The 25,824-nt window shown below is 51.6% G+C and overlaps 1 protein-coding gene and 1 pseudogene across 7 annotated transcripts; one reads left to right on the top strand and one right to left on the bottom strand.

Annotated features, from left to right (window-relative positions):
* Positions 1-770: 770 nt before the first annotated feature.
* Positions 771-3,328, top strand: LOC148164383 (mitochondrial import receptor subunit TOM7 homolog pseudogene; annotated as a pseudogene).
* Positions 3,329-4,893: 1,565 nt separating this feature from the next.
* Positions 4,894-20,720, bottom strand: RNF44 (ring finger protein 44). 7 transcript variants are annotated; one of them, XM_088023466.1, is made up of 12 exons: positions 13,543-14,046; position 13,064; positions 9,839-9,990; positions 9,442-9,631; positions 8,860-9,027; positions 8,265-8,438; positions 8,005-8,166; positions 7,797-7,921; positions 7,389-7,476; positions 7,179-7,300; positions 6,937-7,036; positions 4,894-6,739 (listed from the first exon to the last, which is right to left on the bottom strand). In XM_088023466.1, the coding sequence occupies exons 1-12, from the start codon at positions 13,758-13,760 to the stop codon at positions 6,677-6,679; spliced, it is 1,563 nt and encodes a 520-aa protein (XP_087879592.1). In that variant the 5' UTR covers positions 13,761-14,046; the 3' UTR covers positions 4,894-6,676. The 7 variants fall into 7 exon arrangements, with proteins under 7 accessions (XP_087879592.1, XP_027958429.1, XP_027958428.1 ...); XM_028102628.2 differs by lacking the exons at position 13,064; positions 13,543-14,046 and adding an exon at positions 20,598-20,665; XM_028102627.2 differs by lacking the exons at position 13,064; positions 13,543-14,046 and adding an exon at positions 14,840-16,526.
* Positions 20,721-25,824: the final 5,104 nt, after the last annotated feature.

Raw genomic sequence — 25,824 nt, 5'->3', positions numbered from 1 at the left:
TTTTATTTTGAAACAAATATAGATTTATAGGAAGTTGTAAAAATATTACAAAAAGGTCTTATGTAACCCAATGATAACTTCTTACATAAAACCAGAAAACTGACATTGATATAATCCACAGATTTCACCAGTTTTACATCCACCCATTTGTGTGTTTGTAGTTGTCAATTTCATTACTTATATAAATTCATGTAACCACACCATAATCAAGATACAGAACCATTGTATTGCCACAAAGATCTTAACCCTCCTACACACACACACCCTGTTCCGCCATCCCTAATCCTTGGCAACCACTAATCTATTCTCCATCTCTCCTAATATTGATATATATACATATATAACTTATGTGATTGGCTTTTTTCACTCAGCATAATTCCCTTGAGATCCATCCACGTTGTTGCATGTATCAATAGTTCTTTTTTTTTTTTTTAATTTTAGTGATCTCTACACCAGATGTGGGGTTTGAACTCACGACCTCGAATCAAGAGTCTCACACTCCACTAACTGACCCAGCCAGGATCCCCTAGTTTGTCCCTTTTTATTGCTAAGTAGTATTCCGTGATCTGGATGGATCACAATTTAACCATTTGCTCACTGAAGGACATGTAAGTTGTTCCCTGTTTGGGGTGATTACGAATAAAGCAGCTATGAACATTTGTGTACGTGTTTTTGTGTGGACATGTTTTCATTTTTCTGGGACAAATGCCCAGGAGTGCTGGGTCATTTAGTAAGTATCTGTTTAGTTTTAGAGGAAACTGCCAGGCTGTCGCCATGGTGAAGCTGAGCAAAGAGGCCAAGCAGAGGCTGCAGCAGCTCTTCAAGGGTGGCCAATTTGCCACCCACTAGAGCCTTGTTCCTCTCATGATTCACCTGGGATTTAAGAGGGGTGCAGATCCTGGAATGTCTGAACCAACCTTTTTAGTTTACTTAGGGGATGAAGAATTATTTGATCATCTGGATTTGGAAGCAATTAATGGACAGGAACAACATGGAAGGTGTGTGGTGGCTGGGATAAAAGATGGGACGTCCTTTAGACGCTCATTAGTTGAATGGTCCAGGGCTCTTCACAGATGCTTCAGTGGCAGAGTGGAACCTCTACTGACTTATTTATGATAGATTGTATCAAAATAAATGTTAAAAAGACACTTGCCAGACTATATTCCAGAATGGCTGTACTATTTAACATTCCTGTCAGCAATGTTTGAGAAGTCCAATTCCTCTGCATCCTCACCAGAATTTGGTATTGTCACTATTTATTATCATCATTGTTTTTACAGGTGTGTAATAATCTTATTGTGGTTGAATTCGCATTTCTCTAATAGCTTATGGTGGTGAACAAATGAAATACCCTCTTAATGTGTTCATGTCTTTTGCCCATATTCTAATTGGACTGTCTTTTGTTGAGTTTTGAGAGTTCTTTATTTATCTGATATGAGTAATTTCTCACATGTGACTTGCAAATTAAGCAGTTTCTGGTGAAGTCCAATTTATCACTTTTTTCTCTTTTATGGATTGCTTTCAGTGTCATGTCTAAGATCTCTTCACCTAGCTCTAGGTCAGAGTGAAGATTATCACTTGTTTTCTTCTCAAAGTTTTCCAGTTTTATGTTTTACCTTTAAATCTATGATCTATTTTGAGTTCATTTTTGTATTGTGACTTAAGGTTCTTTTTAATTTTTTTATGGATGCCCAACTCCTCCATTATTTATTGAAAGGTCTATCCTTCATTGAATGCTCAAAAATTAGCGGGCCATACTTGCGCAGGTCTGTTTCTGGGATCTTTCTTCTGTTCCATTGATCTACTTGTCTGTCTCTCTGCCATGTTGTCTTAATGCAGATCTACAGCAACTCTTAAAATGAGGTATGGTTGTGGAGCACTGGGTGTTATGCACAAACAATGAATCATGGAACACTACATCAAAAACTAATGATCTAATGTATGGTGATTAACATAACAATAAAAAAATTTAAAGAAAAAAATGTGCAACCCCTACCACCACAGTCAAGATACAGAACATTTCCATTACCCAAAATGCTCCCCCACACCCCTTTGCAGTCAATTTCCACCCCTCCTGGCTTGGGGCACCACTAAGCTACTTTCTGTCATTACAGATTTTTTTTTTGGTCTATTGGAGCATTTCATTTAAAATATAGAATCATAAAGCATGAAAAAAATCAGGTATGGTGAGTCTTCTCACTTTATTCTTGTTTTTCAAAGTTAGCTACTTCTTTGCCTTTTCATATAAATTTTGAAGAATGTCATCTCAAAAAAAAAAAAAACTGCCAGAATTTTGATAGGAATTGCATTAAACCCGTAGTTCAATATGGGAAGAAATCACATCTTTACCTATTGTTGAGTCTTCTAATCTGAGAATATGACCATGTTTCTCCATTTATGTAGGTCTTTGATTTCTTTCATCCAGTGTTTGATTTTCAACACACAAATCTTGTAATGATTTATGTTTCATCTTTAGAGTGATTATATAGTTTTAAATTTTGATTTTCATGTGTTCATTGCTACTATATAGAATACAATTAATTTTTATATTCATCTTGTAACCTGTGACCTGATGAACTCATTTAGTTCTAAGTTTTTTTTTTTTTGTAGATTCCTTGGGATTTCCAAAATCGCCATCAGATTTTGATAATTTATAAGTTATCAAATTTACAAATAGGGACAATTTTCTTTTCAGTCTGTGTGTTTAATTTTATTTCCTTTTTCTTGCTTTATCGTATTGTGCTGGCTAGGAGTTCCAGTATGATATTGAATAGTGAGAGTGGATATCCTTGCCTCGTCCTGATCTCAAGCGTGAAGCACCTAGTCTTTCACACCATTACATGTTAGCTGTCAGGTTTTTTGTAGATGTTATTTACCAAGTTGAGGAAGTTACCCTCTTATTTCTAGCTTGCTGAGAGTTTTTGTCATGAATAAATGTTCAATTTTGGCAAGTTTTTTTTTCATCAATTGATAAAGTCGTGTCTTCTTTCCCATAGGTCTTTTTAAATGCTGAAAAAAGCTTAGAGACTTCCCTAGACTTCAGACTAGGGCCCTGGGAACTCCGTTGCTATCACTGGTCTAGTCCAGCACTGCCCAGTGTGCCCCAGAGAATGCAATTTGAGCACTACATGTAGCCAAACAAGCCCAATATAGGAAGTGTTGCTCACAGTATCCATTCCTAGAGGCTTATAATACACATCAGCATAACCAAGGCTCAGAGAAGCCCTGCAACATAGGCTCCTATTACCTTTAGAGTGTTATTTCCCAAACTTGTTTAACCACATAACCCTTCTTAATCCCCCTTATGCTCCTATAGCACTATCTCTGAAACACAAGAGAACCACTCAACTGTCTCTTATTTTGTAGTTGATCCAGAGGCTGAAAGAGAAGTGACCTGACCAAGGCTACAGATAGTGGCAACACACAGACACCAGGTCCTGGGTCTCCTGACCCCAGCCCACTGCTCCTGCTCCAGATCATGTTACTTTGACATGCTAACAAGTCAGCGGATAATCCTTGCAGCACCATATACCATCATGGGTAAGAGGAATGTAACCGCATCACCAACCTGGTCCCTTGGGTGGTTCTCAGGCCCCTAGTCCCCACTGAGCCTGGGGATAAGGGACTCAAGTTCATGTAGTCTTAGTAGAGCCTGTGGGCGGGAGGGTATGTAATGCAAGTCAGGCCAATCATGCTGGTGTAGCTACCTGGTATGGTAGTGAATGGCTCAGGGATGTACCCACAATCCAAATTGGGTCTAACAAGACTCCATCCCAGAATCCCATTAGAATTCCAAGGGAAAAAAAAAAGGTTTTCCCATGGAATGATGCCAAACTAGAAGAAACTGAACTAGAGCTACCCAGAACCACCACAGAAGCAGCTCCTTCACAACAAAGTTGTAAAATGAAGGAGACCTTGGTTTATAACATGCCCAAGCCCAATCCAGTCATGCCTGAGGCAGAATCTACCTCCAGAACTGAAATGACAGACCAACAAGTAACGCTTTCCTAAAACCAGTGTGATGGAATTCTGCCACTTGCCAACAGAATCCTGCCTAATTTGAGTGTGAAGCAGATGGCCCAGAATGTCATCACTAACCTGGCTTGGCAGACCCTCTTGATCAGGAGGTACCCCCAAGGTGCCACAGCAGAGAACAATCTTTACTGCCCACCTCATCCCTATGCCCTACCCACTCTCAGACTGACATTACCCCCACTTCCCACCAAAAGAACACAGGTAGCCAAAGGCAGCTTGGGCAGTACTTGATATACATCATACATTTATTAGTGAATATCCCTCTGAAATCAGCAACAATATTAAAAAAAATAATGATTGCACTACTTGGTCAAGCAGAACTAGCAACTTTCATTTTAAAAAAAGTACAAATCTGTTAAAAATTTCAATCAGTATACACATATATATAATACAACATACTAGTTATGTTAAATGCTACAAACCAATGTGAATCCAATGGAATGGAAAAAACCACACATTTAAGCTTTAAGAACCATTTTTTTTTCTCTATATATTAGCATTTTCTCAAATACATACATGGGAAAAATGAGGTAACTGTAAAATGTGCAAGGAACAGGGCCCCCCAAATTACATATATTTTATATATATATATGTAATTAAATATATATGTGTGTGTGTGTGTGTGTGTGTATATATATATAGATCTATATAGATCTATATATAGATCTATATATATAACCTTTCTAACACAGAACACAGGTGCTGGGCCCAGCCAGGGCTGGGGGATGGTGCCCACTGTCATGCCTAGGCCAGAAGTTGGTAAATAAAAGAGTAAACAATGACAAGCCCCCACCACAGGAAATCATTGGTAACATGGCATCTATAGCAAGGTCGGCAAATCACAAACATCCTAAATAATTGTTTTATAAATCTTTTTTTTTAATGATTTTTTTAAAGTGTTGTGTTTTCCCCCCCATAGCTGCTCGTTGGAATCATTGCTGCAGCCGACACACAGTCCGTGAGCCTGTTTCCGCCTGCCCCAGGAACCTTAAAGGATTCTGAAAACCTTTTGTCGGGGTGGGAAGGGGAGGGGGGGGTTTGGAGAGGGTGGTTCTCTGTGTAAAACACGTGGGGTTTCAACACTGCTATAAATATAGAAACATCACCTGGAGTTATATACAGTAAGACTTTGGGTTCTCCATGGGGGTGGGGCCAGGCTGATGGGGCCCCATGGCAGGCTGAGGGGAGGCAGGGAGCCAGGGCCGCTGCAGGGAGAACGAGGGTGGTTGGAGCATCCCTGAGGCAGCAGGCGCCAGGGGCTGCCTGCTAGGATGTGCCGGCCCCACACGCGGTTCGTTCAGGGCAGCAACCCCAGCTGGGGGTAGGACAGGAAAGGAATGGGACTAGGGAAAGAGAAGGTGGGGGCTCAGCCAGACCCTATAGGGGGCCTCCTCCAGACCTTGGAGGGCAAGGCTCAGGCTGGGAGGGGGCCCCTGGAGGTGGGGTCCACGCCCTCCCTGGTCCCTGTCCTCCTGGGACGTCCTTGGAGGAGACTCACCCAGTCAGGTGGGAGACGGGCCCTGGCTGGAGGGAGAAATGCCCTGAAAAGCGTACGGTCCCGGTAGGCTCTGGGGACGTGTGCAGTACAGTGCATGGCAGTTATCAGCTGAGCACAGACCACCCCCCAACCCCACCCATGACTGCCAGCCGCCCAGCCCAGCCCCAGCCGCACACATGCATGCAGACCAGGCGGCACCACCAGACCATTCCCGGCCCCCTGGGCACTTGGTCCTGGTTGGTCCCTATATCCCCCATTAAAACAAAAGGAAACAAATTATTTAAAAATCCACACCCCCAAATCCTACACGTGGTTTTGGGCCAAATGAATAACAAAAACTGCTGCTCCTCACGTTCATGCAAAACAACAGAGAGGGGACATTGGGCGTGTCTGGCCGCCATCACTGCCAGGAAGGGGTAGCCACCAGGAACACAGGAGGTCTCTCTCCCCTGCATGGCCCAGGCCCCCTCAGGATACAGGCCGCCCCAGCTCAGGGCCTGTCTCCCATCTGCTCAGGAGGCTGGCCCTGATACTTTCCAGCCTGGGGGTGGGCTGGAATGTTGTGACTGGGGTGAGGGTCCTTGAGGGAGCCAACCCTCTCAGCAGCCTGGGTAGGGCTGGCTGCCTGAGTCTGTCTGGGGTCAAAGCAGGAGGACCCAGGCCTGGGGCTCAGGAAATGGCCTCATGCCATCCTCTGTCCGCACGCCTGTCAGTGCCACCCAGTCAGACGGCATACCATTTCAGTGCAAGAGACCAGGCAACCCAGGACGAAGCCATCTTTGCCCATCCTGGGGCTGAGGATCTCCCCCAGCTGAGCTCGGGGGGATAGACCCCTGGCTCCCAGGGCTGGCAGGAAAAGGAGACAGACTCGAGGGCAAACAGGAGGGAGACTGAGTTAGGGACACTCAGGCAGCTCCATGGTGGGCAGACTGGCAGGAAGATCGGGGCAGGAGTCTTTGGAGCTTGGCAAATGCAGGGGCTTATTGCAGGGGCTTCTCTCGGGGCTGACCCTGGCACCAGCTCTGGAGATGCAGGCGGGAATGACGGGGCAGGCCTGGGCCACTCCCTCCCCGTCCTCCACAGGTTCCCCCAACCCGAGCTTCCAGAGCTTCAGGCAGGGTTTATCCTGGGCGGCTGTGGGCCTCACTCAGCCTCCCTGGGCACCTCGGAGGCGTCGGCCCGGCAAATGGGACACGTCCGGTTGGCCTAGGGGAGCAGCCACACATCAGGCTCCGCTCTTGCCTGTCCCCCACCCCAGCTGGGTCTGTTCTGCTTCTGGGACTTGACCCCCGAACAGAGCCTGGACTTCTAGATGATGACAAGAAGGGAAACCCTTCAAGGTCCAACCTCCCCCCCCCCCAGCACATGATGGAACACCTGGAATCTGGCCTGGGTTGCATTACCTTTAACCACTTGTCGACACACTTGGTGTGGAACTCGTGGTTGCAGGGGAGGACTCGGAGCAGCTGCCGTGCCTCGAAGTCACTGAAGCAGACAACACACCTGGGAGAAGGCAGAGAGTGTCATCTCCACAGTGATGGCAGGGGGAGGCTCATTGCATAGCACGAAACCCCCTGGAGGAAGGGGTCCCCTTGCAGCCCCCTTGTGCTCACAGAGGGGCAGGAGATGGGGGCACAGTACTCACAGCGTCTGCTCTGACTGATGGCTGTCGGGGTTAAAGCGGTATGACGGGAGCTGCTCGATGTCCGCTTTGGTGAGGCCCCGGGGCTTGGCATCTCCTAGCCGCTCTGCCAGGTTCAGGAGGGCCTGTATCCAGGCAGGAGGGGAGGGTCATTAATGCTCAGAACCGGAGGTCCCCCAAGCTCCCACCTCCCAGGACAGTGTTCCACGGGACCTCATAGTTCTCCATCTCCACGTCATCCACATCGAGATCCAGGCTGATGGTGGGCCCCATTGCTGTTGGTGACATTGGCAGCATCGAGCTATGGAGGGGAGACAGGTGTGGGGGGCCCAGGGTCAAGGTCAGTAGGTGTAGGGGGTGCAGAGCTGCTCCCGACTCCCTCTGTGAAACAAAGCCCAGAGCTCTGCACCGTTCACACCAGGGACTCCAGTGTTTGTCCCAGGACATTGTAAGAGGGCCAAGAACCCAGCTGGTGAATGTTGAGAATGTGTGTGGTTTGGTGGGGATGCCAGATGGCTTTAGAGGCCCCAAGCACCCCATGGGGCTTTGTTTGGGTCCAACAACTGGACGTCCCAGGAGACCAGAGCACCACGGCTCTGAGGCAGATGTGCTGGTACTTACAGGAAGTAGGGCAGGAAGCTGGGGTAATACGGTGGCGGGGGTGGCGGTGGGGGTGGCGGGGGCAGCGGCTGTTGCAGGCGGTATCTCTGAGTGCTCAGTCTCCGTGGCATCATGTGGGAATATGGCTACGAGAGGGGTGCCAGGTGCAGGTCAGCCCAGCGGGCCTGTTTCCTGATCACCCTAGAGTCTAGCTGGAGGCGGTACTTACCACACCGAAAGACAGCTCCTGGTGCAGTGGATCATGGGGCAGGTAGTGCAGGGGCACAGATGGGGACAGGGCTGGGCCTGGGGCAGAGGTGGAGTAGGTGAAGCTCCCCAGGGGGTGCTGGTCCCCCCGCAGGTCCACATCATTGTCAAGCCGCTGTAGGGGCTGGAAGAAGTGGGGGTGGGCCAGCCAGAGTCAGTAAGGAGGGAAGCCCTGCCCCCCATGCCATCCCCTATAGCATCAAACCCATTGCCCAGACTCACCATACGCGGGTGCTGGGCCTGCAGCGATACAAACTGCCCAAGAGGTGCCATGTGGGCGGGCTGGGGGTGTGGGGCTGGCGGTGGGGGGTGCAGGATGTAGTGATCACTGGAGATGAGGTGGGGGTAGGCCTGATAGGGCACAGGGAGCTGCTGCATGGTACACGCCTGGATCAGCTGCCAAGAAAGGGAGGGGTTGGGGGGCTGTAGAATGTTCTTCTAGGCTCTGGGTTGGGCCTATGCCTGTGCCAAGGGCCAGAGGCCATTCTATCCATCGAGAGGTCCCCACTGAAGCCCTCTGGCCCCTCCTACCCCTGCCACAGGCCACCCAGGCAGGACACTACACTCTTTAAGGCCCACAGTTACAATTCCAAACCATAAGGCAGGCACTGGGGTGCAGGAAGGTCCCTGAACCCTGAGGTGCCCTCTCAGTATTTGTGAATGTGCACATGCCTTTTCTGGGCAGGGTTGAGGCCTGGAGCTGGGTAGGTGCTCTGATAGCCTGGATGGGTGTCATAAGCTCGGCTTGCTTCCGCTGCTGGCTTATGTCTGGGGCTTTCAAGTGGGGATGGGGCAGGAGGTGGAGGCACTCACTCACCGGGGGTGGGAGGCAGCAAAGGGGGTAGTGCTGCCCGCTGAACATCACGGAGCATGCTGGGAGCTGCTGGGCACTGCAGCCAGGGATGTGTTGGCTTGTAGGCAAGGGGAAGCCTTGGGTTGTCACTGTGGTGACTGTGTAGGACAGAGGGACGGGTCCCTGGTGCACCTGTAGGTAGAGAGAAACCCGGGAAGTGTAGGGAGGAAACAGCCATGCTGCTGCCCCCAAATGAGAAAGCCCTGCTGGGCCACCTCCCTTCCCTTCTCTAGCTGGGGCCTACCTAGGTACACACCTGCCTATACCCCTGTCCCAAGCCCTAGAGGGCAGAGAGAACCCTCTGGGAACCTGGGAGGGGCTTCCAACTCTATCACTCATCCACTGTGTAGTCCCAAGGAAGGCCCTTCCCTTCTCTGGGCCTCAATTTACCAACCTGTAAAACAGGACTAATAATGCCTCACTGAACATGCAAAGAGTTAAGGGGAAATCAGGGTTCTGCTACCTCTGGTCCTCAGACAGGCTTGCCAGAGGCTGGTGGGAAGGGGCCAGCAGGGTGGGGAAACAGGTGATGAGTATTGTGCCTACCTGCTCGTGGAGATCAACCATGAACGGGCTCTGTTGGGAGGCTGGGTGCAGCATTCGGGGGCTCCTGCCGGCAGGAGCCGAGGCTCGGTGCTCCTCTACAGGGAGGTATGGTGGTCGGGGTGGTGGCTGCTGGGAGGGTAAGCGCTCATCCTGGGCAGGCAGGCTGGCCAGGGGGCCCTCGTGGCCGGGGCTGCACCACAGAGAGGAGGCCCCAGTAGGACTGAGGTGAGCCACTCATTCAGAGAGCATGGAGAGAAGCCAGGTCACTACCCACTAGGGAAGGAAGACCGCTCAGGGCCCTATGCCCTGCCACCCCTGGTCCGTATGCCCCAACCCAAGCTGACAGCCCTAGTACCAGGGACTCTAGGCTCTGTAGGACTAGGAGACTCCTTCCTACCTTCCCCGGAGCTGGCCCGGGGTAGTGCCGGGTCCTACAGAGAATCGCCGCTGACCCACAGGGGCAGAGGGTGGCCACCTAGTCACTGCCAGAGCCCATGGTCGCATCAGGGGTGGCAGAGGGGTGGAGGGGCTGGGCCAGGGTTCACAACCCTATGAGGCAAAGAGATAAAGAAACTGAGGTACACAGAAGTCGAGGCACTTGCCCCATCAGGGATTGCGGAGACAGAATTAAACTTCAGCAGTCCACCACATCCCTGTACTCCATGTGCAGTGTACACTCTGGGTCTGGCCTTCTTTTTGGGCACTGGGGATCAGGGATGACAGATCAGGAACAGGGAACCCAGGTCTCAGTTTCCTGCTCTATGAAATGGGATCAAGTTCCCCTTCAGGGTTGTGGTGAGTTAGGAGGGCTGGCCAGCATGCTTCCAGGCCACGTGGCTCCAGTAAGGCTCCCTCAGGATGGGGACTCCAGGGCACCCTGTTCTGTTGTGGCGGTCTACAACTTCAACTTTCAGGAAGCTGGGGGTTCCTGGGAGGGCACTTCAGCTTCCTCCCTTCCATTGGGTCGGCTCTGGGGGGATTCCAATCAGGCCTTCTCTTTCCACTACTGCCAGGTAAGAGGTTCTGACCCAGTTCCTGCCCTCAGGGGCTCCCAATTCAAGTCAGTTTGTTTTCTTTCTTTCCATAACCAGCTCCCACAGTGCCTACCCACATGTGACTTCATCTACTCTTCAAGGTCCATTTCATAGAATAGAAAACTGAGGCTCAAAGAAATTGAAAGGGACTTGCCCAAGTGTCAAAGCTGGGAGGTAAGCTGGCCACAAGCCTCTCACTGCACCCTGCTGCCAGCAAGAAGGGGTCCTGCCCAAGCGCTTTGCAGGAGATAATGAAGGAAGCGGCCACTGGTGGGTGAGTAAGTCTGGCATACAGCCAGGCCCTTGCTCTGGGGGCTTAACACAGCCCCCAAGTGGCAGTGGGGCTTGCTGAGAAAAAAGGGGAAGCAAGAACCTACAGGAGGAAGCTGACTGGTAATGGGGTGGGGCAGGTCTCCTCCCTCCGGTAGGAGCTGGGGGTCCAGGTGGGATAAGCTGTGGGGACCATTTATTAACTCCAGAGGTTGGGATGAAGCCCTGGCAGAGAAAACTCTGTAACCCGCCAGGCCTTGCAGAGCTGAAGGGTGCACCAAACAGGACCAGCCCTTTGCTGTTCCTGCCACAGGGAGGCCTCCTCCGTCCGCCCCTTCTCCATCTGACAAAACTCCTATGCATCTCTGACAGCCAGCTTTCAGTGTTACCTCCCTGCTGACACAGCTAGGGAGCCAGTGTACCATACCCTCAACACCTTGTTCCTTCCTGCTAGCAGTGGCAAGAACACCTCCTCTGTGCTCGGCTTTACAAGCCTGGGCCCTAACTCTCAAAGCCAGTCTGCAGGGGAAGCTCGCCATGGCCACAGCCAGAACTTCAAGAGCTGGAGTTCACATTTCGCCCGCCTAACCTGGGCTCTGGCACTTGGCAGAAGGGCGGGCAGAGCCCAGTGACCAGCTTGTGGCCAGCACTGATGTGGTAAATGTACACTTGAGAGCCAATCACACAGTCTGGCAGGAGTGAAATTGGTGCCCATGATTGAAAACTGGGAGATTACATAAAAATCTGGTCTTTCCTGAGAGGAAACAAAAGCAGAAAATCTCGTCCCAATAGGCCCTCATTTCTGCTCGGTCCCCCTCACTAGAGCACGAGCTTTCTCTCCAGGCCACCCAATGCCCATGCTCTACCTGCCCACCGTAGGTGACTAGGTTTATAAGCCCCGGTGTGAACCGAGTGCACGTCCTTACACACGTATGTACACCCACAGCCTTCCTGATTCTTGCTGACAATTCAGCCTGGCAAACAAAGGCCAACAGAGACTCAAGAGTACACCCCTAAATATCTGGAACAAGAGACTCCTAGGCCACTCCAGACCTTCTGGATCAGAATCTTTGGAGGGTTGGGGAACAAGGTTATCTAGACATTTTACCAAAGTTTCTATGGCACAGCCAGGTTTGGGCATCTCTGCTCTAACTGACCCCAGAGATCCTGGGAGCCCACAGTCCTGCTGATGAATAACATTAACAGTAATAACTATGACACTTCTCACATGCCATCTTGAGTCCTCACAGCAGCCCTCAGAAGTAAGGACACTGAGGTCCAGAGAGGTGAGGTCCAGAGCCTGTCAGCCAGAGTTGTGAGTGCACTGAGACACGACCCAGTGGCTTCAGTGGCTCCTCTTGTGCTAAAGTCTGGGGGGCGTGGATGCCACAGAGGCCCAGGCACATGGGAATCTGCTCTGGCCAGCTCCTTCAAAAACACCCATTCCTCAGGAAAAAGAAGTGGCAAGGAGCTGAGAAACCAAACCAGCAGACCAAAGGGCCTCCAGCTATAGATGATGGTGCCAAAGTTTACACACGATACCCCGACTCTGGCCAGAGTCTTGGCTGAGGATTGGGCGCATCACTATCCCCGCTCAGCCTCAGCTTCTTCACCTCTAAGATGGAACAGCTAGATAACCACCTGCCAGTGGACTGGCAAGGGCTGCTCAAAGGCAGAGGTGATTGGCCAAGTGGAGCTGTGAGTGATCACTATTAGAAATTAAGAGAGGCTGACTTCCACAAACAGAAATCAGGTGCCACTTCAAGCTCTGCAAGAGAGAGCTGGGAAATATGCCTCCCTAGGGGAAAACCCCAGCTGGTAAGGGAGGGACCCCTGGTTCTTGGAAGTCCTACTAAGAACAGAGGTTGTGCAGAGGGGACACACCCACTTCACAGTTGAGGAAATTGAGACCCAGAGAAAGGAAGTAACTTGCTCTAGCCCACAAAGCCAGAGAAAGACTGAACTAGTTCTCCCTGGCTGGCCACCTAGGCCCAGATTCCCCCAACCCCTGACTCTTTAATTAGCATCAGTAGCCCCCAATTACCACCTAATCCCAACTAATTTCAGTCCCTAAAGGAGATCAAGAGTTTTCTGTTTTAGGCACTCACTACTTACCCTACTGTGGTGAATGAAACAAGTGAAGCCCAGAGTTGGAGGCATCAACTTGCTCAAGGTCAAACTGCAAGGGTGGCCAGGTGACCACCCCCAATTTCTCTGCCTTTCCAGAGTCCTCTGTGCTGTGCTTTCAATGAGGTCTGGGTAAATGGGTCTGCAGGGTCCCATCCCTAAATCCAATCTTGCCTAGAAGCAGGCACCACACTTTGCATCCACCCCAGAAGGCAGCCAACTCCCTACTTCCAGCGCCCCATAGAACTATCCTAGTCCAAGTCTAGGGAACCCCTGCCAAGTCATTTGCCCCTGGGGAATATTTGCCTGAGAGCTTGAGTAGATTCAGGCATGATGAGAAGCCCCCTCCCCCGTATGGGGCAGGCTAGGCCACTACTGCTGGTAGGCAAACAGAGCTCTCCAAACGTGTGCTGCCTGGAGGTAGTTGAGGGCAGGACTGTCAGCCTCGGAGCTAGGAGTCCTCGGCTAGCCCAGGTTCCCTAGGTGACCTTGGTCAAGGAAATCTCTCCGCTTCTGTGTGCCTCAGTTGTCACAGCTGTGAAATGGGGGTGGAAATCTCTCCTTCCTAGAACGCCCAAATAAAGCCAGAAGAAACAAGACGCAAGAAACCAGGTGGTCACATTAGCGGGGGAGAAAACCAGTGTTCCTGAGGGACCGGCTCCTCCTCAACGCGGGCCAGGCGCAGGTTGCGGGGCTCTGGGGAGCTTCCTCTGCCACCCCTCCCCGGGGATGGGGGGCCAAGGTGCAGACACTCGCCCGGAGAGGAGACCCCCACGTCCCCCCCTCACTCATTAATGCCGCGCTCGGAAGGGCATGGGAGTGGGGAGGCCAGACTGCGGCGTTGGGGCCAGAGCGCTGTGACTTTAAGAGCCGAGGATCCCGGACCATGTGCTCGGCGTGAGACAAAAGCAACAACAAAGGAAGTGGCGGCGGCAGGGGGAGGGGGCGGCTCCTTCCTCTCCAACCGCGGCACTCAACCCCCGGAGAAGGGAGACTCAACCTGGCCTTGGGGGGTTGGGGGGAATCCTCCTCGCTTCTAGAGGTCTCTCCGTCCCCCCTCTGGACCGCCCGCGATTAACCCCTGAGGAGCCAGCTAGAGCACAGCCCCCAGTCCCAAGGGAGGGGGACAGGAGTTCTAGGGATGCGGAAATAGGGAGTTGGGGCTCTAGCCCCTACTCACCTTCGGCCGCCAGGCCACACGTTGGCTCCTTTGTTCCCGATCTAGGACAGCCAAGCTGGACAGAAGGGAGGGGGGCTGCCTGGACCCTTTAAGAGCCCCCGCCCTGCGGAACAATGTGCTCCGCTCCCCACCCCCCGGTCCGGGGGCAGTCCAGCTCCTTCCGGGGCTCTCTCTTTGTTGTCGGTCCGCCGGCGTCCGCCTCGCGAGGCCCACGCGCGGCTGCCTCTCTCAGCCCAGGCCCTCCGGGAGCGGGAGGCGGCGCAGGACGCGGCCGGGTTTGCGCAGCTGCAGGCGGCTGGCCCTTTAAGAACTGTCCGCGGCGGCAGCGGAATGTAACAAACCCCACATTTGATTCACAACATTCGAAGCGGCGGGGTCGCGCGCCGGGCGGGAGGGGGCCTCGCGGGGGCGCGCCGGGAGATTCCGGCAAACAGTAGCCGGCTGCTGCCCGCGGCAGCCCCGCCAAGAGCTCCGCCCCGCGGGGACTATGAGAGCCAATCACTCACCGCGACTCGGCACGTGATTAATGGGACGCCATCTTGGAAGGCAGATTTTCTTTAAAACCTCCTTCTTGCCCCCACCTTTGCACTTAAAGTGACCGCCGTCATCACAAGCAAGGGGCGGGGCCACATGGCCGGAGCTAAAGATGGGAGACCCCGGGGTGGGCAAGGCCAACGGGCTGCACCTCGAACTTGCTATGCAAACTCGCGAACCACTCGCGCCTCTGAGGCTCAGTTTCCCTGCCAGAGAAATGGGTCCCCCTAGGAGAGCCGCAGCCCGGACTTACTGTGTCATGGTCTTCTCTTCGGGGACGGGGCGCCGCCTGGGGCACTGAAGTGCAATGGGACTGACCTTCGACGGGGCAGGAGCGGCCTTCTTAAGCCAGCCCAACTGGGTTAGGAAGGCTCTAACAGCCTTGGGTCGGCAACCTCCCCGGAGATGACGTCAGCCCCAAGAGCTACCGCGCCGCGATGACATCATGGCCTGGCCGCCCTGCATCTCCTTGTTTATACTACGCGGTAGCTTTAAAAAGCTGGGACGGCCTGGGTTGCCCAACGGACCAATAGCGGGTAACCCATGCAAACGAGCTAACGCCTACGGGGCAGGGGGATTGGTCCTGCGTGCGCTGACGCCACAGACATTTAACCGCCCCGCCCCCGGCGTGGCCCGGGAAAGGGGCGGGGAACAGTTTGAAGCATGAGCTGCAGTTGTCTGGCGCTCTGGTAGCTCCGGGCGCGTGGCCAGTAGAGCTTGGTCTCCCCCATAGAGGGCTCCCTGCTTAAGGGTTTTGGGGAAACTAAGCCCAAAGAAATCTTCAGTTTCCTACTGTACTCCTCCCCGCAGCGATGAGGCGGAGGGATTACTACAGCATTTTACAGATGGGTCAAGAGGATCAAGAGGGGCGACACTCACTCACCCCAGGTCACACAGCTATGAAGGGTGGCTGAACAGGTATTTGAACCGAAACTACAGCCGAGCTTCGTTCCCTTTGCCTTCATACCGGGGCAGCATTATACAAAGTGGGGTATTACCTCCACATTGATTGTTTAAGAAAAAAAATCAGTAACACTCTAAATATCCAAGAGCTGGGCATAGGCTGAAAAGAATCATGTGTGCATATGATCAATAACTGGACTCCTCCGCATGGGGCTGCACTAACATAGGGCTACCTCCCTAAACAAGATGCCAGTGCAAAACGTTAACATTTGTTAAACCTGTGTTTAGGGCTACTGGGGGTGTGGTGGTGTCATTTTCTATGCTTCTTTGGTGTTCTTCATAACCCCAAATTTAAAAAAAAAAATGGAAAGCAATTTGCTGAACAGAGTGTAACTATGTATCCATTTTTCTGAAAATTGGGTATATACAGTATCTGCACAGAATACTTCTGGAAGGATATACAGAAAACTAACAAGTGTCCTCAGGGAGAACTGGAAGAGTATAGGATCAGGAGGATAGACTTTTTATTGTATATGCTTGTGTACATTTGTTCTTTTAAAAAAAAACTCTATACAGGGTGCCTGGGTGGCGCAGTGGGTTAAACCTCCAATTCTTGGTTTCAGCTCAGGTCGTGATCTCAGGGTCGTGAGAGTGAGCCCTGCTTCAGACTCCGTGCTCAGTATGGAGTCTGCTTAAGACTCTCATTTGCTCTCCCCTCTGCGCTCTCTCAAATAATAAATCTTAAAAAACAAACAAACAAACCCAAAACCCTGTACAATCTGGGTGGGGGAATGGGTGAAATAGGGGATGGGGGTTAAAGAGTACACTTATCACGGTGAAAAAAATAATAAAAGAGAAAAAGGAGAAAAAAATCCATACAATATAACCTACAGAAAATGCTAAAAAAAAACTACTGTGGGGGCGCCTGGGTGGCTCAGTCAGTTAAACGTCTGCCTTTGGCTCACATCATGATCCCAGGGTCCTGGGATTGAGCCCCACGTCCCTCGCTTGTTCTCTCTCTCAAATAAAATCTTTTTAAAAAATTAAAGAAATTTTAAAAAATTACTGTGAAAGAGTACGTTTTAAATCTTCTAAGGCATAAAAACTTCTGTTCCTTAAAGTAAGAAATCCCCCTTCAGGAAAGGTATCCAATGGAAACAATCCAGAAGGAAGTTTGGGGAACAGAGATACTTAATCAAGTTTTGTTTAGACCAGCAACAATCTGTTACTGCATGGTAGATGTGCAGCCAGCAATGCAATGACTGAAGATGGTACGCAGGGGCACTTTGCAGATAACTAAGCACAGGAGATCGAGTTCATGATGCAGTCCCCGCCCAACTCTATCCATTGGTTAAAACTATGTGTGCATGAGAATGAATGGGGATGTACAAGGTGATGCCGTTCTCTAACCAACTCCTTTTCATCATCTCTCCCTTCTATGTCCCTTCTGACCTTTTATTTTTCCCACTATGTAAAAGGAATTAGAAAATCCTTCCCTCATTGGAAGCTGCTACCATTAGGACCACTCCCTGCTTGCCTGTGTAGGGACAGGACATGCAATGGTTCCCTGCTGCCTGCCTCTGGGGCTGGGCTTCACCACCGTCCCCCAGCCTTTCAGACTCACCTCTCTCCAGTCCTCCCACAACCACGATGGTGCACCTACTGGCCTTCCCTGCCTGCCACCTTCCCGTCTGCACTTAGCTGGACTGCCTGCCTGAGATGCCTTCTCTATTCCTTTCTACCAATCTAGTCCTCTTCTCTGTCCTTCGGGGCTCTGTTCCCATCTAACCTCTTACAGGAAGCTCTGGGGTCTCCAGCTTGTACTGAACCTCCCCATCTCTGAACTCAGGGCTAGACGTACCCCAGCCTTCACTTCATACCATCTAATTTGCACACAGCCCTGTCACAGTCTCTTCGCTTCATGTCTCACTCCATAACCCCCGGCTGGCCTAAGGGGATTCAGCATTTTTCAGTGCACTATCATCCAGCCTTCACTGGAAGGCCTCAGTTTATGGGTGAGCATCTGAGGCTCAAGGAATGAAGTGACTTGCCCAAGGCCACAGTGGGAATGCCTTACCATTCCCACACCCTCCGAATGCAATTCTTCAGCCTCAATCACGTACTTTGAAGCCACCGAACCTCTGACTGTCCCGACTCTAATTAAAACGACCTCACCACCCCTTAACTCTGGCAAAACCCTGCTCAGCCTTTGGGGTTCAGGTCCAAGACTGCCTCCTGCCTCCGCGAAGCCTCCCTGAGCCCTCTTTTGCAGTCAGCTGCTCTGGCTTCCTTAACTCGTGCCAGGGCCCTTACCACATTGTCTCAGGAAATGGGCTCTGCGGGACTGCTCCCCTGCCCCAGTAGGCTCTGGCTCACACTGGGTAGTGGATGCCCAAGGAAGGGGCTCTGAGTTTGACTCACACCTCTGATGCTACAGGGCTGGGAACACCCTGCTCTGGCTTACTCCCCTGGGAGGCCCTCAGCAAACATCCACAGCCCCTCAGGGTGCCCCCAGGGCCAGAGGCCAGTAACACATCTCCTCCTGATCTGAAAAACCTTCCTGGGCACAAGCAGAATCACTATGGAGCAAGTGGGGAGGAGGCTCAATTTTACCAGATTTTCCAGAGAAGACAGAAGTCTGGGCTTTCCTGTGAAACCCCCTCTCAGGTTCACCTGCAGGTATTCTGCTTTGGAACCCCAGTGCGGTGCTGTGGCCTGCACACCTACCGTGTGCCTCACTCTCATCACTCCACCCTACTCCACCCCTGCCACTGGAAGACAGGTTCTGTTTTCATCTCATAGATGAGCAAAGTGGTTCAGGAAGTGCCTCCCTTGCCTCAGATCCCGGAAGTGTGGCCCAGTGGGTTTCCAGAAGCCACAGGTGGGGGCGGCTTATTCTTATGCAAGCATCTGCAGTGAGATTCTGTGGAGAAATTAGGGTTCTAGGGGCTCCTGCACAGTCTAAGCAAGTCCCATCCTGATCGCCTCACTGGTCCGCCCAATGACCTAAGAGCTGGGTGCCAGGATTTTACAGATGAGGAAATGGGTGAGGGGGGATGACTCAGCCATCAAGGGGTAAACCTGGGATCACATTCTAATTTCACATTAAGTTTGGTTCATGCGATACAAATGTCAAAACAGAGTCCCCAAGGGTTGCTCAATAATCAAAAGCACAGATATCCCAAGGCAAGAGGAGACCATGGAGGCTCAAGGACTGGTGGATGAGCAGCAGAGGATTTAAATCCCAGCCCCTCCAAGTGCAAAGCACTGGATGTTACATTCCGGCTTCCAGCCCCAAGCCTCCTCTTCAGATGGGAGGGATTCCACTTTGGCAGGAAGGGGGAGGGGCATGGATTCCTGCTGGGCCCCTGCCCTCCCTGCCCTACCCTACCCTACCCAAGAACCTGGGACAGCTGGCTGGCTCCATTCCTCCCTCAGGGTCAGAAAGCACCCCGCTCCTTTCTTCTAAGACCCCTCAAATTCTCCTCCAGATACAGGGCTCAGTAGCCCTCGAGGTGGAGCTTGTGGAACACGAGATTGAGGGATCACCCAGGGACACACAGCACAGCCTGGCAGAACCAGAGTGGGACGCGGACCTCCCAGCTACTACCACAGAGCATTGCAGACCTGAGCCCAGAGCCTCACACCCCATCGTGGAGGGCTGATGGGCTCCCTGCCAAGTCCTCTGCTCAGAACACACCTGAACACACCACCCTCACATCTGAGCTGCAAGCTTTGGCTCCCCTAAAAAGTGGCTGTGTTTGTGCACATGGGGGTAGGGCAGGGTGTCTGTTAAGGTGTTCATGGGTCTGGGGTTCAGGTCAGGGGCACTTTAGTTCTGACTTGGGTCAGCTATTTGGCTTCTCTCCACCTTACTCTTACCTGTAAAATCAGGACATAACAGTATTGACACATGACATTTACTGAGCACTTAGTGTGCACCACTGAAATTCATCTCCTATAGAGCTACTGAGGACAGGCACACACTGATGCTTAAATACAGAGCCTCTGAAGTCAGCCTGTCTGGGCTTGGACTTGGAACCAGGCTCTGCCTCTTATTAGCTCTGTGATCTTGAGGAAGTCACCACCTTTTTTGCGGCTCAGTTTGGCCAGGTGTAAAACGGAGGTGAGGGTACCTACCTCAGTGAGTCAACAGTGGCTCTCACTATGTGTGCATCTTTCGCGGTGCCTGCGCAACTTTCTGGGTCTGGGTCTGCACCTGAATGTGTGAGCTTTGTGGGAACGGTGTTGGAAGGGGCTCCCCTTTCTGACTCCGTTCCCCCTGTAGCTCTGGCCACTGTAACTTCCAGGGTCTGCAAAGGTGGGAGCAGGTACTATCACATCCAGAGATGAAAACCGGGGGCTGCAGGAGGGCGGGCGCCCGGCAGACCCCGGGGGATGAGTCCAACCGAATTCCCCATTTTCTCTCCATCTTGTTTCTCTCCTACTGAGGGCCAGCTTCCTATCCCCGTCCTGTCCACACCACCGCCCTGACCCCCCGACAGCAGCTCGATTCGAGCTTAGAGATCCTTAGGCAACGGAAGCTGTGTGACCTTGGGTAAGACACAGACCCTCCCTGGACCGCCCGGCGTTCTGACATCCTGAAAGCTGTAGCGACGGCGCTGGGGTTCAGTGGCCTGTTCCCCGGTCCCGCAGCCGCTCCGGGGCAGGGCTCGGGAAGCTCTGGCTCCCCAATGGCTGGCACCAGGAGCGCTGGTAAAATGTTTGGGACGGACGTTACAAAGCCAAATGACTGCTGCGCCTCTTCAGCTCCCGTTCCCTGAAGGCAGGGCCCCGGCCGAAGCCGGAACCCTTCGGGGGATGGGGGGGTCGGGTCACGTGCGGGGTGCAGGCCACTCTGGGACTTGTAGTTCCCCGGGGGGGGGGAAGTGTCCCCGAACTGGGATACTCGAACCTAGCCGGCGGACTGATGAGCGGAGCACCTCTGGCTCCGGGTCCTGGGAGAGCGAGCTCGGCACTGCAGACGCAGGCAGAGGCCGCGCTGTAAGTCCCTGCGCTACTCTGTCAGCCCGCGGCCGCCCCCTATCGCTCCGTCCTCGCTGGCCTCGCACCTGGGGCGCACGGCGCAGGGTCGAGCCAGGAGTTACCTGGGGCCGCGGCTGGGCTCCACCCCAACCGGGCGGCCGGCGAGTTGCTCCCGCTGCAGCCCGGGGTCCCGGTCCCGCTGCGGCCCGAGCGCCGCCTGCCGCGGCCCCCCCTCTGGCCCCGCGCAGTGGAACCGTCCGCGGACCTCACCACCCGGGCGCGCGGCCGCGCGCTACCGAGCGCGTGTGGAACTACCTGGACTGCACCAAGTGCGCGAGAGCGGAGGGTGGCGGAGGCGGGGCGTCTCTAGGTCACGCCCCTCGGCGTCCGGCAGCAAAGGGCGCGCAAGGGCGAAGCACCCAGGGCCTGGTATCCCAGCGCCGCACTTAGTGCCCGCGTGACCTTGGACCAGTGACTGACTCTGTCTCGACTGTGAAATGGGGAGCATAACGCGCCTCCGTGGCCGTTCAAAGAACCTTCGCTTCCTGTAGAATTTATCCCGCTCCCCTGGCTTCGGATTGAGGAGGGCAGGGTTGGTAATAAAGACTGCGGGCAGCAGATCTTGGTTCCCCGCTTTGGTGCCTTCTCTGAACCTGTTTTCTCGTCTTCGAACTGGGAGCGTTGATACCTCTTTCGGAGATTAGGAGACTCCAGTGACAACAGGACGCCTATGCCCATCGCTAGAGCCACCGTGGAGCAGAGCGGGCCGCTCCCTGCTCAGGCCGGACATCCCCCACTCCCAGAAAGGCTCCTTGATCCTCGTCGCCCCGCGTCCGTGGGCGTTTTAGACTGGCGAGAACTACAACTCCCAGCTTGCCCCGCGCCCTCCAGGTCAAGCCTGTTGTAGTCCCTGCAAGACCTCGCTTCGCAGAGGCAGCCCCACGAGGTCCTTTCTCAACCAAGGGATGGGCTCTTCTGCCAGGTCCCTGGAGGCCGTCTTATTTCTCTAGGCTTCCATTTATTGAGTTTTGACCACGTGCAAAGCAATATTCTAAGCGCTTAACGTGAATTAACTTGCTTATTCCTTAAAGTCTAACAACTCAGGGAGGGAAAATTATTGTTATCCCTGTACTGTAGATTTAAAAACTGAGGCATTAGTGAGGTGAAGAAATTTTGCTAGGAAGTGTCAGAGTCCAAGATTTCTACTCACTCCTGACACCTGGAGCCTGCTTTCTGCCTTACTCCGGTTCATCCTTCAGCAAACCTGTTTCTCCCTTCCCCTTCCCTTTATCAGAACTACATCTACATTAAGGCCTAATTTAGAATATATTTTACATATATACAGTAAAATGCACAAATCATATGTGTATAGCTTAGTGAATTTTTCATAAATGTATACCTCCATATAACTAAAACACCGGTCAAGATTGAGAACATTTTCATCACCCCAGAAAGTTCCCTCTTACCCCCTTCAAGTCTTTTCCCTCTAGACACAACTATTCATCTGGTTCCTATCATTATAGATTAGTTACATGTGTTTAGAACTTTAAATCAATGGAATGGCTGGCTCTGTATATACTGCCTTTCAGTGGTCATCATATTTTTGAGATCCTATCTATTGTGTGTATTACTAGTCTGACCCTTCCCACCACCCCCTGCAGCTTTATTGAACTATATCTGACATATGACATTGTGTAAGTTCAAGGTGTACAATATGATGATTTGATACATGTTTATACTGCAGAATGTTACCACAATAACCTTGGTTGATGCATCCTTCACCTCACATAATTACCATTTTGTTGTTGTTGTTAAGATGAGAACATTAAAGCCCTACTCTCATAGCAGCTTTCAAAAATAAGATACAGTATTGTTAACTGTAGTCACCATGTTGTACATTAAATCCCTGGAACTTACTCATCTCATAACTGAAAGTTTGTACCCTTTGACCAACATCACCCAATTTCCCTAATGCCCCAGGCCCTGACACCCTGGCAACCACCGTTCTACAATCTGTTTTTACATATTCAGTTTTTTTTTTAAAGATTCCACATATAGGGGCACCTGGGTGGCATAGTCAGTTAAGCCTCTGACTCTTGGTTTGGCTCAGGTCATGATCTCGGGGTCCTTGGGATTAAGTCCTGTGTCAGGCTGTGTGCTCTGCGTGGATTCGGCTTGAGAGTCTCTCTCTCTCTCTCTCTGTCTGCCCCTCCTGCTTGTGCTCTCTCTCTCTCTCTCAAATAAATAAATAAAATCTTTAGAAAAAGTAAAATTAAAAATTAAAAATAAAAGATTCCACCTGTTAACGACACCATGCAGGATTTGTCTGTCTGGCTTATTTAACTTAGCATGATGCCATCCAGGCCCATCCTTGTTGTCACAAATGGCAGGATTTCCTTCTTTTTTAAATGGCTGAATACTATTCCACGGTGTATGTATCCCACATCTTCTCTATCCATTCATCTGTTGATTGACACTCAGGTGGTTTCCATGTCTCAGATATTGTGAATAATACTGCCATGAACACAGAGATGTCTCTAAATCACTGAATATTATTCCTCTGTATAAATGTACAACCGTTTTTGAAACCCAGTCTTCTGAGCAAATGTTTGGCCTCTGCACTCCAGCCTTGGTCTTTCACTTCCCCCCAAGGGTCAGGTTCTTTCTGGAATGGGATTTTGTACACCCTATTCCCTATGCCCGGGCTTCCCTTTTTTCCTCTTGGCCTGGCCTACTCTGCTCTCATATAGATTATCCCTCTGTGGGGCAGGAATGTCTGGTCCCCTCTAACCCTGCCAGTGCCCAGCACCAAGCACAGTGTCTGGCATACAGTGAGTATTCAATCCCTGTCTGTTGAATGAACACTGAAGTGGCAAGGAGGCCCAGGAGGGCCATGTGGCATCAAGTCACGTTCCTAGAGGGCTCAGAGGCATTATGTTCCATCTTAGAACTCCACTAAGTTCACTGAAAGGAGACAGCCACATGGTTATTTTCCTGATGGGGAAGCTAAAGCTCAGAGAGGGAAAGTGGCTTTCCTTAGGACACACAGCCAGAAAAGGGACAGAGCTGGAATGTGAGCCCAGGTCTGTGTGGCTGCTATGCCTACCTCTGGTGGTAGTGGGGAGTGGTTGGAGGGGCCTGAGGGAAAGCTCTGGAGGAGCTGTCTCACAGCAGAGACAGGAAGCAGGATCTGGTCCTCTCAGAAGGTGGACCCGATGGAAGTGGTCAGGGCATCTCTCAACTCAATGAAACACGTATAGTTGGGGTCATGGAGTGGAGGCCGTGTAAGCAGGTGAACCTCTCCATACTGGAGGCATGAGAGCATGACAGAACAGCCACTTGGGAAGGGTAATTTAGAGGGAATGTGTGCCCTGGAAAGGGGCTCAGGAGTCTGGGGTTGGGGAGGAGTTGGTTTCTTGGGTCCTAAATTCTTTCTAGGGTTGGAGGCTATGAGTCTCTGACACCAAGGGGCTGTCCTTGGGCCGGTCCCTTTGCTGTAGAACAGAGCAAGGAAGAAATCTTGGACTCTGCAAAGCTGTGTGCAACATGGAGAGGAGACTGGGAAGTTGATGAGGGCTTGGACACATTCACAGCAAAGAGCCACTCTAAGCTCAGGCTCTCCAGCTCGACCCCTGAAGTTGTACCACGTGGCGGGGGTTGGGCAGGGGAGGTATATGGTATCTCCATGATGCAGATGAACAAGGGGCAGCTCAGAGAGGAGTGACTTGCCCAGTGTCATCCAGTTGGTCAGAGGCAAGTGAGGACTTGATTTCAACTTGATCAATTCTGAGCACATAGTGGGTGCACACAGTAGGTTGCCAGGAAAGACAGGCAATGAGTTTTTCTGAACAAAATTTTTAAAAACCACACACCTAGAACAGTGGCTAGGACGGAGCCCTGGTGTGTATCTGAATTTCTATACCATGTGCACTTTCTCTATCACTTGCTCTTGTGCTAAGTGCTTCACTGTATTACCTGAGGCTTTTTTGTTTGTTTTTGTTTTTTACAGGGGATGAGTAACACAAGCGGGAAAGTTTATGAAAGCAAAAATACACTCTCCAGATATGACAGTGGGTGAACTCAAGAGAGAGAACTGCGCCTACCTGATTAATCTTTATAATAAACCTTTGAGTTGGGTTCTGCTGTTACACCCATTTTACAGATGAGGACATTGAGGTTAGGGAGATGGCTAAGGCCCCCAGCTGGTAAGTGGGAGGGAAGGGGTTTGGACCCAAGTCATCTGAATCCACATCCTGGCCTCTTAGACCTACTTTCGGACTGGCAGCCTGCCTTTCCCTGAAGCTGACCCTGGGCCTGGGGCTATTACTCAGACCTAGATTTCCACAGCCCAGAGCTCAGTGAGCTTCTCAGGCTGCATTGTGCAGGCAGACAGGTGCTGCTTGAGATGGGCAGGGCACCATGGGGCCACACCTGGCTCATCCAGATGCTGTCCAAAGGTCTGGCAGGCTAGGACATGCCCTCTTGGGGCTGGAGCAGTGACTCAGAGCTGCTGGCCCCAGGTGTCACAGCAGGAAGGGAGACCAGGGGCTTGGGTTTGGGGTCTGCCCTACCTGGAGCTGGGCAGAGAGACCAGGCTGACTCCTTTGGTCTGGGGCAGGCCTGGAGCCTGGGGCTGCTTGCCCTTCTTCTTAGTAGTTAGGTCACTAGCAAGCCCACCACACCACAACAAAAACTAACATCCATTGAAACTTTACCTCTTGTTGGACACCGTGCTCAGGACTTTATTTTTTATTTTTTTAAAGATTTTATTTTATTTTATTTTATTTATCTTTCTATCTATCTATTTATTTATTTAGAGCATGAGCGTGGGGCAGGGGAGAGGGAGAGGGAGAGAAAGAATCTCCCACAGATTCTGTGCTGAGCACAGAGCCAGACATAGGGCTCGATCCTACAACCATGCTCGGGACTTTAAATGCATGACTTCATTTCATCCTCGCCACCACCTTTGGAGATAGGTCTCATACATTATCCACGATTTACAGACAGAGGAACTGAGGCTTACAGAGGTGATGTAACGTGCTCCATCACAACTGAACCTGGCTGTCTGGCCCCTCAGCCCAGTCTCTTAACAGCCATCTTGTTTTGTTTTGTTTTGTTTTTTAAATATTTTATTTATTGATTTGAGAGAGAGAGGGAGCCTGAGGGTGGAGGGAGGGGCAGAGGGAGAGCATCTCAAGCAGACTCTGCACTGAGCTTAGAGCCCCATGCAGGGCTCCATCTCACCACCCCAAGATCACAACCTGATCCGAAATCAAGAGTCAGACGCCCAACCAACCAAGCCATCCAGGTGCCTCCTTTATAAGATTTTATTATTTTTAAGTAATCTAC

Source organism: Eumetopias jubatus, unplaced genomic scaffold, assembly GCF_037043125.1.
Source record: "Eumetopias jubatus isolate StellerSeaLion01/CBP00866 unplaced genomic scaffold, mEumJub1_p1.0 scaffold_5, whole genome shotgun sequence".
Classification (NCBI taxonomy): Eukaryota; Metazoa; Chordata; class Mammalia; order Carnivora; family Otariidae; genus Eumetopias; species Eumetopias jubatus.
The sequence above is the reverse complement of the archived record's forward strand: the minus strand, read 5'-3'. Positions and strand labels throughout refer to the sequence as shown.